Genomic DNA, 14,786 nt, shown 5'->3' with positions numbered 1-14,786 from the left:
TTGGCACATCACCTGAAATAACAAATAAATGATTTATTCTTGCTGGAGTTACACTGGAATTGTCATAGAATTAATAGTTTACTTATTTTCTTCTGAAAACCACTGTCTATAAAGTTAGATTTGTCAATGGTCATGTGTACATCTGATAAAGTACTAGTTGATTTTTTCTCCTTTATTTTAGATAATTTCTGCTTACATATTTCCCCCTTATTGATAGTTATGAACTGATCTTAAATGTTAAGAAAGCCTACATAATACACTCATGGTGCACAAGTGTATGTACGTCATTTGGAAGGGCAAACTGCTTATGACAAACTATGAACTGCACATTTATTTTGAGACTGAACTATCACCTACAGGATAACACAGGTGTGCTAAGGAAATGCTGACAATAAGCACCGGGGAATAGTATTGTTATCTGAACTCACTCAGGAAAATCTTACAAAATATGTGTAAGTAGGATATATATCCTTTCTGCTTTGTTTAGTGTAAATACAGTACTCTGATTTTAAAGATAATTTCCAGACCAGGGCTGTACAAAACTTCAGTAAGGTACTAGTATCAATACAGCATCAGCGTTCCTATCCTATATTCAGGAAGGAAAGCACAGTGAAGGATCTCCTGTTAGTGGCTGAGGCACTGGCTCATCCTCATCACTGTCACCCAAGGTGGAAAATCACCTTTCCCTACTGACTTGCAGAGGCAGGGATAACTCCCAGGGCACCTGGTGTGGCTCATTGCCCAAACAGACCTGTCTCGTATCACTCAGGTACATGTACAAATCCCCTGCCAGACCTGTGTCTTACTGCAGAGAGAAGGTCTGAGTGTGGCACACACAACAAAGCTCCAGGGCTCACACAAGGGGCATAACCAAAGCACACCAGTCCTCTGGAAGGGAACTGATTCTCCTTCAGCATGGAATTACCCCTTCAAATGGCTGCCCTGTATCCAGCCACAGGATCATGGGTGCTCACAATGCTCAATTAGCCATCATTTCCTCTTCTGAACTGCAACAGTGAAATTGGGCAGGAGGGGAATGGGCATCTCCTCACTGTTTTTTACCTAACTGTACTCCAGTGGAATTTAAAAGACAGTTTCTATAGGATTTAAATAAAATCTTTCATATACAAGTCCTATTTCCAAGCTTATACAAAAGAAAGAACATTTTAAAACAATAATCTGCACCTTTCCTCAAGCTCCTCTCCAGCCCTACTGAAATCCCCCATGGCTACGAACACTTATCATGATGTCAACATTAACAAGCAGCACCAGCTCAGTTTTTCAGATGGTGAAATCAAGCTAAGGCATGTGGGTGAACTAGAGAAGCATCAAGTCTGAGATGTGAACAAAAAACTCAGATGTGATGCTTGTCTTTAGAGCAACTGCTGTAATAACAATGCTGGTAGTATTTTCAAAAGGACCAAAGTTAAACTAAATCTTTAAGGACTAGAAAAGGACAAAGATGATAAGAACAGCTGGACAAGCTGGACAGCTTGAGCTGTAGCTCCCTGGTGTGCAAGGACAGGCTGTTCTCTTGACATTATATGCTGGGAGGCTTCTTCTGAACAGGGACAGTATGGACCCCTCTCCTCCCCACCCATAGTCCTGTGGTCCACGTACCACAGCACCCCTGATTTATACACTGTACCACTGGAAAAGAAATAAAAGACTGGCTAGCAAAAAACAACCCTAAGCCCTAGCAGAGTTCATTTATAATTTATTTATTTCAAGTTTAGCATACCACATGTTGTTTGCAAATCTCTGCTGGTGCAGTATCATATAAAGTGTGTGCAGCCACATAAGGACAGCAAGGCTCTACTGCTCATTTTCGAGTCACACATGGCAGAGCCCAGCACTTATTTTCAGTGATGCTGATTGTTAATGCAGTAGTATGTGAAGCATTCATGGATGGGAATGAAGCCAGCTGTATCCCAAGAGGCAATAGAGATTAGGGCTCGGAGAACTTTAGCAAGGCTTTTATCTATCTATATATAAATTCCATAGATTCTCACTCTATCGTGAAATTACCCTGTGCCTCCAAAGTCTTATTCTTTTCAGCATCTATTTCTTGGGCTGCTCTGTTCCCCTCCTTGTATGCCATAGAGGTTTGGTCATGCTATCTAGAGAATATAGAGCAATTGTTAGGAAGTTTCTCATTAATCACTTCCTTCTTGGAATGACAAATGCAAAGCTATAGAGGAGAAAAAAAGATGACTTTGTGGCTGAGGCATGGCACGGACAGTTCAGCAATATGGGATCTATTTCCTGCATTTAACACTCACTTTCTGACTTGGGGTTTACCCTTCCCTTTAAACTGTTTAGACTGGGAGATCATTAAAGAAGGGATTTTGTTGCCCTATCTTTTTTCTGAGTGCCTGTTACATGAAGCAGAGATTAATAAATACATATAGAAGACAGGCCCAGTTAATTAACTCACTTTTTCATCTGTGAAGGGGGATAATGTTATAATGCAACCCCACAAAGATGTTGAAATGATGGATTCCTTTTTTTTTTTTTTTTTTTTTTTAAACATACTGTGATTCTGGAAATGGAAACAATGGATGGTTGACAGGCCTATAGATGGTCAATACATGGTCAACTGGCCTGAAGGCCTTTTTGCCTCAGCAGTAATGGGGTTTCACGGGAAAAGCCCTTTTAATGGCCACAGCACTGCTCTGAAAGATTTGCTTTGGACAAGTGCAATGATGCCTGTAGGCAAAACACATTTCGTTGTGTTCATAGTGTTTTACAAAAAGACAGCATGCATACTATTGACTTCTGATGATGACTGTGTCAGTCAGGAGCACAGAGAGGTAGCCTGGCAGAAACACTGGTGCAGACATAATTATATCAGCAACACTGAGTTTCCTGTTTGCTCATGGGAGCTGGTTTTACAATTGTGTTTGACAACTGTATCCACAAGGGTTTTTGGTATACCACATTGACATTTACATGCACAGTGCTATAAAACCTTCCTACTACAGACATAGCTGCAGCAACGCACAAAGACACAGAGATGTATTACCCCAAAAGTCAAGACCACACCTTCCCCCTCTCAAACACGGACCATTGCTCAATTTTTTCTACTAAGCAAAAAATCGGTTTAGCACTGCTTAAAGTGCTAAACCCCACACCATTACACTTACCCACATCAGCACCACTGAGAGCTTTCCCTAATGGCCAGGGTCTCATATCAATCATCTTCCCATTGATGCTGAGCGACTGAACACAGCCCTGAATTCCTCGGTTGGTGCCTGTGGCTTTGACCAGCCAGTACACGCTGGGGGCACCACCAACATAGAAGGGAGTCCGGAAGGTAATTTTACTGTATTGGCCCTAAAGGGAAAACAGAGCACAGCATGATGTAGAACAGACATAACAAAGGATAACTAATTAAGCCGCACTGTGCATAATCAATTATTTCTCCATGAAGACTTGTCCCAGGGGATATGAAGGCTGCTTATTGGTAATTCCTTTCCATTGCTCATTCCTCCACTCTGTCTATCATCTTAAATGTTACTTTTTGCACAAGCATCCATCATGATAACATGAGCTATTTAATGCAACATAAAAAAAGCTTAAAAATCACTGTCTTCTAAGGACACATTGTTGGTATCTGTTTTTTTGCTGCAATTTCTTCTTTTGCTTTTGCCAAAGTTGTTGTCTTCTCAACTCAGCCCTGGGGGACACAAACCAATGTAGTACTGCCATTTGGACAAAACTCAGCAAATGCCAAGTGTTGAAAAATAATTAAATTACAAAAAAGAACAGTAAAAAACAAAACAAGAAAAAAAAATGATACATCTGCAACTTCAGTGGGATTCTGCACACTTTGACAGCACAAAATTTACTCCTTTTTTTTTTAAAAAAAATATTTATTTATTTATTTTTATTTGACCTTAATCTGACTATGGAAACCTACACACACTAGTTTACTATTACTCCTGCAGTGCACAAGAAGGAACAAGAAAACTAAACAGAATTTTTTTGATAATTGAATCAAACTTCTTCCTGATGTGGGCAACTGAGTCATAATTCCTTTCATAAATTGATCAAAATATGTCTTTCACCTCCTACTCAAAGGCTGTTTCAAAACCTCAGTGCCTTTTAGAAGAAAACATTTACAATTCTTGCTTTTATTCATAGCCTTTTTTTTTTTTTTTAAAAAATGTGCCTTTCAATAATCATGATCGTTAGGCCAAACTCCTTCTGGATTTTTCACTGCTGCCCTGCCTCCATGATATTTATAACAATAAATCCCCATAAATAACAATAAAGCCCCATAGGCTCTATTTGGCCAGACTAAGTGAGCCAAGGTTATTGAGTCTGTGGGTGTTCACAGCACAGTGCATTGCAGAAATATATCAGATAGATCTAGATTTCAGGAGGGTGAAATAATTCAGGTGGGGCTTGTGGCTAGAGAGAGTTTAGACATCTACATGATTTCATGGTGGATGCATCCCAGGGCACACAGCCCTCCAGCCTGCCTCCAACTGACTGCCATCTCCAACTGCCTTTGATGTTCCTGCCCGCCTTCATCAGTCAAGTTCCTCTTCTTGTTTAGGAACTCTCTAACCCCTTCAAGTTAAAATGAACCAGGTCAGAAAAGACTATCATTTGCTGATACTAATTCAGGTCATTTTAACTAAGAAGTTCTGGTGGAGAGCAACACCTGGAGCAGTTAACTATTTTTCTGGTGTAACTGCACCTAGAGAAGTGTGTGTTCACTGTAAGAATCCTCTTGGACCATAATCCACCTTCTTGCACCTCTTCTTGATCAACTTTTTGATCAAACCTATTTTGGGTATGGATGATCACAGCTCTGCATAACCTTATGCAGTCTCATAAAAACAGCATTAGTCTCTACCGGACAGATCTCCTGTTCCTCAGGGAATCACATTTGCCTTCTGCATGGCCTCACAGCACTGGTAACACATAGTGACACGTGACAGACATTAAAATCCTTCTCCTCTGTCATTGCCAGCTGATGAGCACTCAAAGCGCAGCAGAAGTTCTTGCCATTAGGCCCCAAGCATAGAGCATTTAAGCTGACAGGCTTCACCCTCTTCCTATTACTCAAGTCCTCAAGATTTTTTTTTTTTCCGTTTCAGAGCCTGCACATGAAAGTGTAAATTAATAAGGTGTTTGAAGCCACTTTTTTCAAGTCCAGGGATGGCATGCTAATAGTGGTTATCAAAGAGAGGAGGAAAGGCATCCAAACCAATTTGTAATTGTATTTGTAATTGTCTTTTTTTTTTTTTTTTTTTTTTTTTCAGTGCCTTAATTTCACTTCTGTTCTCTGGTTTGGTAACAGATGAGCAAGTCAAAACATCTTCCTCTATTATATTTTGGTCTTGAATGAAATTGTTGATGTTACCAACAGTCAGGACAAAATGTCTATCTCCATTACCATGCTTAAATCTATGTACATGGTATACATTTAATTACACTTTTTTATACAAATCTTGTGTGGCCATATGTATATTGTACATAAATATATACACATAAACACATATGGCTAGTCTTTTCTGTCTGAGGGAGGGGAGAAGCTGAGACTTGTAAAAGAAAACAATCAGATTCAGCAGCTGTAAAACCTGGCAAACTTCTCACAGCAGCTTGTCTGTGAGACCAGCACAGTGCAGCAGGAGGGTGCAGAGCAAGGAGGGAGCATGACGGGAACCTGGATGGCATTCAGGATTGGGATTTTTATCTCTGTGAATTCTAGATTATGTATGTAGAAAAGTAATCTGTATGTTGATTCTGGTTCACTGAATGTCCCAATGCTGAAAATTAAAAGTGAATCTTTTAAATCTGATCGGACTTCTACAGACAAGGAAAAAAAAAAAACAAAACTCATCTCAATATTGAGAGCCCCAGGTTGACCTGCAAGTGCAGGATTACCTACCTGAGATTTTCCTGTGACCGGAGCATCATTGTCCATCCTGAGCCAGCCATTCAGCCCGTCTCTGAACAGTGTGACACTATGCCAGTTCCCCAGCTTTATTTTGTTTTCACTTGTTATAACTGCAGCTCCAGTGCCACAGTTAAACCTGGCAGCAGGAGACAGAGAGGGCAGGGTCACAATTTTTCATTAACCAAATACTGAATGTTTTTAGACTCTGAATATTCCCTTCACTCCTGGGAAACTCTCTTTTTCACAATGCATATTAACAAGCAACAGGCAAATTAGAAAGCAGGTCTAAGTACGATCTATTACATGTTTCCAATTTTATTATTCCCCTTTCTCTCATGGAGAAAGTTTTGCATCCTCTGGCCATATCACATGCATTGCAAAGCTTGCCCACAGCTAAAATTGTTTCAAGATGCAGGGTATTACAATACAAGTTCCTGCTATCACAGTAATTTCTCCTGGGAATTTCTCTAGCTCCCTAGTGAAAGGCAGAGCTGTATTAAAAACTCTGGGATTCTGTACGAAACTCATGTATTTCAGTGCTGATTGACAAGGAGAACTCCTGGAGAGTCTCTGTGGATCTGGCCATGCACAAAACGTGCCATTTTCTCTAATTGCTGTTCAGTGCAGGAGGTGAACAGAAACAGAGCCAGGGCACGTCCCCACTCTGGTTTTCCCCACTTTCTAAGGACTCAGCTTCCCAAATAAGGAGAGCCTTGAGATACTCCCTCACACACTTAGTATCCACAGCAATGCAGAAACCCCCTCCATTGTCACATAAAAAAAAAAATCTACAACTCCCATCTAAACAAAGGGTATGGGATGAAGCTCCAGGCCCCTTGGTGGCATGGAGTCCTTTATTTTGCTACATGATTTGCTCCTTTTGCTGTGAAGCAAAAACACTGACTATGCACAGCTTGACACAGCATAAGTTCAACAAGTACAGTGGCTCACTGGCATATGTGGTGACATAGCAATGAGTCCCAGACCAATACCCCAAACCGATCATTTTGCCTTTACACCAAGGTCTGAGTAAAATGAGTTCAAAAGGTCACTTGTCAGCACACTGAGGATGAGAGAAGAAACTATCGAAGAACTGTCCCATGAAGCAATACTATCCATTCTGAGCACTACACTGTGCAAAAGTCAAAGACATGACAGATATTCATGACCAAAGGCAGCCCCTTTTCTTTAAATCAGATTTAGCATGGAGGTGAGCCTATTAGAAATCAATGTTTTACCTGAACTGGATGCTCCGTCGGATGATTGCCAGTGACATAAAATCACCACGGCCATGTTCATTTTCTCCACAGTATAGCAGCAAACCATCTTCTGATTCAGCCTGCAATGATGATGTAAGCATGAAAAAACAAAGTCTAAGCCTCACAGTGACAGATAAACACAAGTAGCACTGGAGGACTGTTCTCCAGAAAGGGTACAAGATCTTTCAGATGAAGTTTTAAGCTTCAAACAAAATCAGAAACTGGTTGATCCATTATGAATTCTGCATTTGAAGAGCATAAAAAATATTGTCATTATGCTTAAATGGTTTACAAACATCCGTTTACAGTATGATACCATCAGATCTAGCAACAAGCTTGGAAGAATAAAACTTAGACATGGAAAGCTGTGCACTGGAAAATGCTCTGGGGGTGCTGGTCAATTCTCACCTGAACATGAGCCAGCAGTGTGCCCAGGTGGCCAAGAAGGCCAAAGGCATCCTGGCTTGTATCAGGAACAGTGCAGCCAGCAGGACCAGCGAGGTGACTGTCCCCCTGTACTCAGCTCTGGTGAGGCCACCCCTTGAGAACGGTGTTCAGTTTTGGGCTCCTCACTACAGGAAGGACATTGTGGCCCTGATGGTGTCCAGAGAAGGGCTATGAAGCTGGTGAAGGGCCTTGAGCACAAGTGCTGTGAGGAACGGATGAGGGAACTGGGGTTGTTTAGTCTGGAGAAAAGGAAGTCCTTATTGCTTTCTACAGCTACCTGAAAGGAAGGTGTGGGTAACCTGGGAGTCAGCCTCTTCTCACAAATAACTAGCAATAGGACTAGAGGGAATGGTATCAAGTTGCACGAGAGGAAGTTTAGGTTGGAAATGAGGAGACATTTCTTCCCAGAAAGGGCATTGGAATGGGTTGCTCAGGGAGGTGGTGGAGTCACCATCCCTGGGGATGTTTAAGGAAAGGTTGGACATGGTGCTTAGTGACATGGTTTAGTGGGTGATATTGGTGGCTAGGGGGTGATTGGACCAAATGATCTTAAAGGTCCTTTCCAACCTTAATGATTCTATGATTTAACGCCTAATGTGAAAACTCTGAGCACAAAGTCTAGCAAGGACACCCTAGCAATCCTGCTAAGCATAGACACATTAGACTTGCTGCACATGAATACACACACCCTATTTCACATGTTCAATGAGCCTCACACTTTTCAAGCTGAACAACCTGTGCAGGCAAAATTTCTGCATATGAGCATAACAGCAGACACAGTGGCTTTTCACAGCCATCCTACAGTTTGAGCTGACTAATTGCATGAAGAGCGTTGGATCACCACATGAGGCAACAGATCGCTTACTACTCTAGTGAAATGCTCATATCTAGGCTGTGATGCTGGCCAGTCTGCCTTGCATGGGAGCAGGGGTGCAACTGAGAACTCACCTACAGGATGTGCTGGCCCACCTTCCCTACAAGCAGCCCTAATCAGCTCTGTCCTAATACACAGACACCAAACAAGCCCGTGTGGGGTATGCCCTATTGTAGTGGGTTTACATGGCAAGGTTTTGATAGTGGGAGGCTGCAGGGGTGGCCTCTGTGAGAAGAATCCAGAGGCTGCCCCATGTTGGATAAGGACCAGTTTCAGCTGGCTCCAAAATGACCCGCTGCTGCCCAGAGCAGAGCCAAGCCAATAAGTGATATTATTTGCATCTCTTTGAGAACATACTTAATGCTCTCTGCCCCAAGCAGAACAGGGGCAGAGAGCGACCGTGAAGGAGTGGCGGAGATGAAGTGTCAGGGACTGACTGCAGCCCCCATTCCCCTGCTCTGTTCAGGGGGATGTGGGGGAAGAGGGTAGATGGGGGGAAGGTGTTTTTAGTTTCTTTTCTTTGTTTCTCGCTTCTCTAGCATGTTAGTCATAGGTAATAAATTTTTCTAATCTCCCTATGCTGAGTCTGTTTTGCCCATGATGATAATTGGTGAGTGATCTCTCTGTCCTTATCTCAACCCTCCAGACCCCACCATCATATTTTCTCCCCCTTTCCCTTAGAGGAGAGGGAGTGAGAGACTGGTTGTGGTGGAGTTCAGCTGCCCAGCTGGGTAAAGCCACCACACCTACCACATCAGACCTATAGCTCAGGTAGCCCAGCATCTTGCAGGTGTCCCAAACTTCAGAGGTGGGAAATAATGCCTACTTATATACTGCAGCTTAGGAAAGGAACTCTGGACAGAAGGCTTTTTTTTTTTTTTTGGCTCAGTACAACAAAATCACCCAGATGGACTTTGGCCTGTAGCTCATTCACATGGCTACAGACCTGCCAATGTTCATTGCCACTACTCTGTAATGCCTGATATCGCTAGTCTCAAGGACTCTCTCATGCACTAACCACTAATAATGGGCACAAACATTTTAGCTCAGATTACCAAATTAATTTGCATTCATTGGATGTGAAGCCAGATCTTTAGAGATTAAGTTTACATATAGACTCATCACAATTGCATTATAAGTTACAGTGAAGCTAAGTTACCATTCCAGTGTCAGTAAAATCAGAATAAGACAATAAAATTTGGAGCTCCTAACTGAGCTTGAAATTGCTTAAACTTACCCTGAATTCAAGGGTAATTTGAAATGTCTGATAGGAGTTTTTCAGTGGTTCGAATGTGATGTATGAGTAGCCATAGAACTGAGGATACTGGATAATAACATCTGAAAAGCAAAGACAGAAATGTGGTTTAGCAGTTTTCTCCCATATAAAAATCGATATACGCATTTAGCACTAAATAACATCAGGTGAAAATGCAAGGCAGAGTTTCTCCAGAGACGGCCATTAGTCAGTAGCAGTCAACAATCAGTTAACCTATTGCCTTGTCCTCCCACCACCTTTCACAACTAACTCCTTTATTCCCAAGGATCTGGTGAACTTGGAAAGAAACAGGATACTAAGGGCCAAATACTGCTCAACAATTTAATCACTGGTTTCAGTGGAACTATCTCCAGATTTTCATCTCTGTTACAGAAGACAGAATCTGTCTACTTTACTACTATATTTATCTCCTTTTAAGGATTCACTTATTACAGAGACAACAAAGTAATTTTCTGTTATGCAGGATTGCAAAAACATATGTGGGAAATGTGCACTGGGCCAGGCTCCACGCCTCATTAGTCACTGCTGCTCCATAGCTGCTGTGTCCAGCATCGGGAGAATCCTTGGGTGGCTCTGAGGAGCCCAGCAGCTCTCATTTAGCTCAGAGCAAACAGTCCAGAGAGGGGTGGGGAAAAGAAAGTCCCTGCAGGCAGCTCTCCATCCTTGGATGTAGCAGTGCCCCTTCATATTGCTTGTCAGCTGGCATCATCGATCCTCAGCCTTTGCTGTCGTATGTTACAACACCATCCCAGCTCCAGCACAGTAGAAAAACAACATAGAGAGAGGCCTAACTGCTACCTTTGTAGCACATTTTCCTAACAAACACAGACGACAGACATGACCTTTCTCTTTGCTGTTTGAATATTCAGTGGATTTTACTTGCATATTTGGATCTGGATATAGTTTCACCTTTTTTATTTGTTTGTTTGTTTGTTATTAAGCCAAAGTATGTTTGAGACTGAGGTGGAGAGAATTGGTGCTATAAACCTGAATGCAACCATAAGCAGACAGGATTAACTCATGCCCTGATCACAAACAGCACAGACTGGACCAGGGAGCCATGCAGCTATTGATTGTAAAGAAAAGTCTGTTTTCATTCAGATTTATATATTATTTAACAATACTGTCTGCTGAGGAGAAATAGGGTACAAGACAGTATTGGTACGTGATGCTACTGCTTACCAAGGAATAAAAAACTCCCTTGTGAAAAATGGTGGTTTTGGACTCACATTAACAAACCAGTTCTACAGGCTGTATACAGTTATGTCAGTTCAAATACATCCTTGACTTTTCATACTTGATCAAGGCCAAAAATCACATCTGCAGCTGCTCCATGTGGCTGAGTCACAACAGATTGTTTTCAGAATGAACTCTCTCTACTCCAGCACTGGGAGAAGAAGCTCAAATAACTCCCATGCCTGTACCTCTGATGCACATCAGGAATGTTCAGAACAAGCCTGCAGAAGAAATGCATGTGCCTGGTGGTCTTCTTTAGATGGTGGGATGACACTACCAGCAGTAACAGGACAGATCCTCAGCACTACTTGCATTCATCACTGACAATAACACACAAGTCATGCCACCATCCCAATATAGGGGGTATAATTTATCTATCATTCTCCCCATTTACTTTTTTTTGCTAGTTACTACCATTGATTGAAACCTTCTGTTGTGACTTTCAGCACCTGCTATCAAGAGTTTGACACTTGATGGGGAAGTGATGCCTGGGATGCTGAGTGCCTGAGAAAGTAAGCCCACCACTTTGAAGGGCCATGACGGGTCATCTCAGGCACCTCATGTAGCTGCCCCTTTAGGGCTGAGCAGATCTAGGAAGCATAGAAAAGGTCAGTGCCTTTTCCTTCCCCCGCTCCTGCACAGCCACACCTCTCATTTTCCACAAGCTCTAATATTCATTTGACCCCTTGGTCACCAAAGCATCAGGAAAAAAAAAAAAAAAAAAAAAAAAAAAAGAAACCACAAAGATCTGTTTCAGGCAAGCTAAGTGAGCTGACCAGGCTCATTAGGTGATTAGCTGATGTCAGACCTGGCAAAAATGAGAGATGAGGTCTCAGCAGCGGTCCAAGAGGGCTGAATGCCGGGGAAGACATGTATGGACCTTGCCAAGCCTGGGTGCCTACCACCATGCCTGGCTGCTTCTCCCTTCCTCTTCTCCCATATGGGGGAAGGAGGATTAACCTCCCCCTGCACAGCTACATGGGGTCTGCATTAATCTTTCCCCATTTTATTAGAGTAACTTCTTCAAACTTACTTGAGGAAAGAAAAATGAGGGGATTGGTCTGAACTGGGACATGGAATCTGCTGTTTTCCTTAGGGATCTATTAAACTCAGCCGGCTATCCCAAAAATGTACTTTTGTTGTTTTACCTCACAGCTGCTCCTTTCCTCAGACAAACAGAAGCCAGCAGGAGAGCAGAAATCCACCTCCAGCTGGTCTGCACCAGCCTGGACCACAGCCTGGGCCACAGCCAGGGCCTCCTGAATTCTGTTGTCACTGCACGGAGGCCACAGACATTTGGTCAGCTAACCCAAGAGGGACACTTTATCTGGAAGCCAGTAAGAAAGCACAACCCCACACACTGTCAGACAAGGAGCTTGGCATTCAGAAACCTACCTTCTGTGCATGTCTCTCCTCCTTTTCCCAAGTTGCAGTGGCAGCGCGAACCTCCCCGGTCATAGTCGTTGACACAAAAGCTGTCTGCAGAGCAGATGGTCTCATCGCAGGAAAGATCAAAGAGGCGCAGTGCAGAAGACACACCACCCCTTCTTGTGGCCCTGGCTGTAGTCGCCTTTGCTGTGGTAGAAGGTCGTGTGGTGGTGGGAGTGGAAGTGGTGGGCTCAGAAGTGGTTGTAAGGAGCCGCGACAGGAGCCTGGAACTAGACCCTGGTGTGACCTTGGTTTCAACCAGAAATTTTCTGTTGCCTCCTTTGATAGCAGGGAGAGGTCTGAGCTGAAGGGAAAGAAACAAACACAAATTCAGTAAAACTTATGTTTCTACATGGAAATGAACTGAATGCTTTCCATGCCATGGATCAGAAGTAACACTGAAGAAAAAGAAGCAACTCACTGAAGAAAAAGAAGCAACCACATTATAATATCTGAGCATATAATATCTGTCCGACAAGACCAGACACTTTAAAAGACTAAAAAGAAAACAAAAATGTCAAACTGGAGTCTTGAAATTTACCTCTTCTATGTAAATGTCATAGTCTGAGTCATCAACATCAAATCCTTCATCATCACCAGTGACTGTCTCAGTGATATACCGATGCCCATAGCTTCCACTTCCTAATTCCTCGGAGCCTGAAAAGACACAACTAATATACTCAGTTCATACGTTTTTTCTCTTTACATACAGCAACTCAAATCTCACCTCCCCCTGGCTCAGCACACTGAAGTCAGAAGTGGTGTTAATATTCATTCTGTACAGGCGATGCATATTTCAACCAGAAGATGGGACATGTTGCACATGTGATACATGCATAACAAGCCAAAAGAAGACCTCCATTTAGTCACTTGTGTTTCTTTAAGAAAGTGGGAAAAACTCAGTTCTCCCACTGCAAACTGACTTTTATCTACCATTCCTCCAGGAGAAAGGCTCTGCATGTACCACACTTTAATAACTGTATTGTTTTTAGACCAAACCTTTCCCTTTTATAAATACACAGTCCGCTGTTCACCCTGCTGCCAACCAAATAACTGGAACAGCACAGAGGTACAGCTAGCTGGGGTTTTTCTGGCACCCTCTGTTTGATCTGCTTACACTGGCTCCAAAGCTTCTGAAATTAATACTCTAAGTGTATTTTTAGATTGTATTTCAAAATGCAATGTAGCACCTGGAAAACAAGAAAGGTGCACAAACACCACTTGCTTTTTGTGTGCACAATCTGCCTCTCCCTGGAGTGCTGAGCAGCTCTGAAGGACTTCATGCTAGGAAGTGCCATTTAAAAATGTAATATGATCGATGCAGAAAATATCTGTGTTCTTCTGCACTTTACACAACAGATCTGTTTAAACATTGCTTTTTAGCTAGTAAAATTTACATGAAGTCATGAGGAAATATAATAAGGGTAACTGCATCACTACTATTCCTTGACATTTCAGTAAGGTTAACAGTATAAAACATATAGTAACCAGTGAAACAATGGACTTCATATGCTTTTTCTATAAAATATGCTGCAGTCACTTAAAAACAGCACAGGTAATTCCTGCTTTACAGAGCCTCTGTATGGGCTGACCACATGTACTTGCTTATTTTAGCAGCCGTAAGCTGCCCAAGTTTTCCTGTGAGTTATCAGGTCCTTCCCACCACTACAGGCTGAGTCACAAAGTCCTGCTGGGCCAGGGCTGTCTGCAGGAAGGAGACCTGACAGCCCAAAAACACGAGCAAACCACTTGGTGGTAGTGAGAGCTCCACTACCACCTCTGAACAACCTGATGGAGCCAGCAGAAGAAACGAGACTCAGCAGACTTTTTGGACAGTTATGTAATCAAGCATATGCGCACCAGATACGAGTGCGTGCCCTGGCTGGCTCATTGGCCACCTACCATACGCTCCTGCAGAGCTACTCAGCAGTGGGGTTCACATGCTACATCAGCACAAAAAAAATGCAGAGCCAAACAAGCAGAGGTAATGAGGCACACACATTTCCAAGCAAAGCAGCATGCTAGACCAGGAAAGAATATGTATAAGCTTCTGCACTCTAACATGTATCCCTAATCATCTGTAAATAATACAATTTAACTGTAAATTAAGTAGAAGTACACAGCATAGAGTCCTACTAATGGAGCTAAGCAGAGAATTCATAGCATTACAGCTGGTGATGAGGTGAGGCCAATTGGACAAACTACAAACAGATTATTTTTGCTAGTGACTGTGAATGCACAGGCAAAGAACAACTTGAAGAAACTGGCTGCAGATTTACAAACTCAACCCAGTCCTGCAATCAATATGGAAAGAAACACGTATTAGCAAAACAGGAGCACACTTCATATTCC

At 42.5% G+C, this 14,786-nt stretch overlaps 1 protein-coding gene across 1 annotated transcript in view; it reads right to left on the bottom strand.

The window, feature by feature from the left end:
- EGFLAM (EGF like, fibronectin type III and laminin G domains) overlaps window positions 1–14,786 on the bottom strand; it is an 80,502-nt gene that overhangs the window by 24,475 nt on the left and 41,241 nt on the right. The window contains exons 8-13 of the mRNA XM_084305271.1: window positions 12,976–13,091; window positions 12,402–12,738; window positions 9,732–9,832; window positions 7,153–7,253; window positions 5,906–6,050; window positions 3,147–3,336 (exon numbers count right to left, since the gene is read on the bottom strand). Of these exons, the coding sequence (XP_084161397.1) occupies window positions 3,147–3,336; window positions 5,906–6,050; window positions 7,153–7,253; window positions 9,732–9,832; window positions 12,402–12,738; window positions 12,976–13,091 (990 nt within the window). The remainder of the gene's footprint in view (window positions 1–3,146; window positions 3,337–5,905; window positions 6,051–7,152; window positions 7,254–9,731; window positions 9,833–12,401; window positions 12,739–12,975; window positions 13,092–14,786) is intronic.

This window comes from Netta rufina (genome assembly GCF_964035555.1).
Source record: "Netta rufina genome assembly, chromosome: Z".
Taxonomy (NCBI): domain Eukaryota; kingdom Metazoa; phylum Chordata; class Aves; order Anseriformes; family Anatidae; genus Netta; species Netta rufina.
This window is presented reverse-complemented; position numbering and strand designations above follow the sequence as displayed.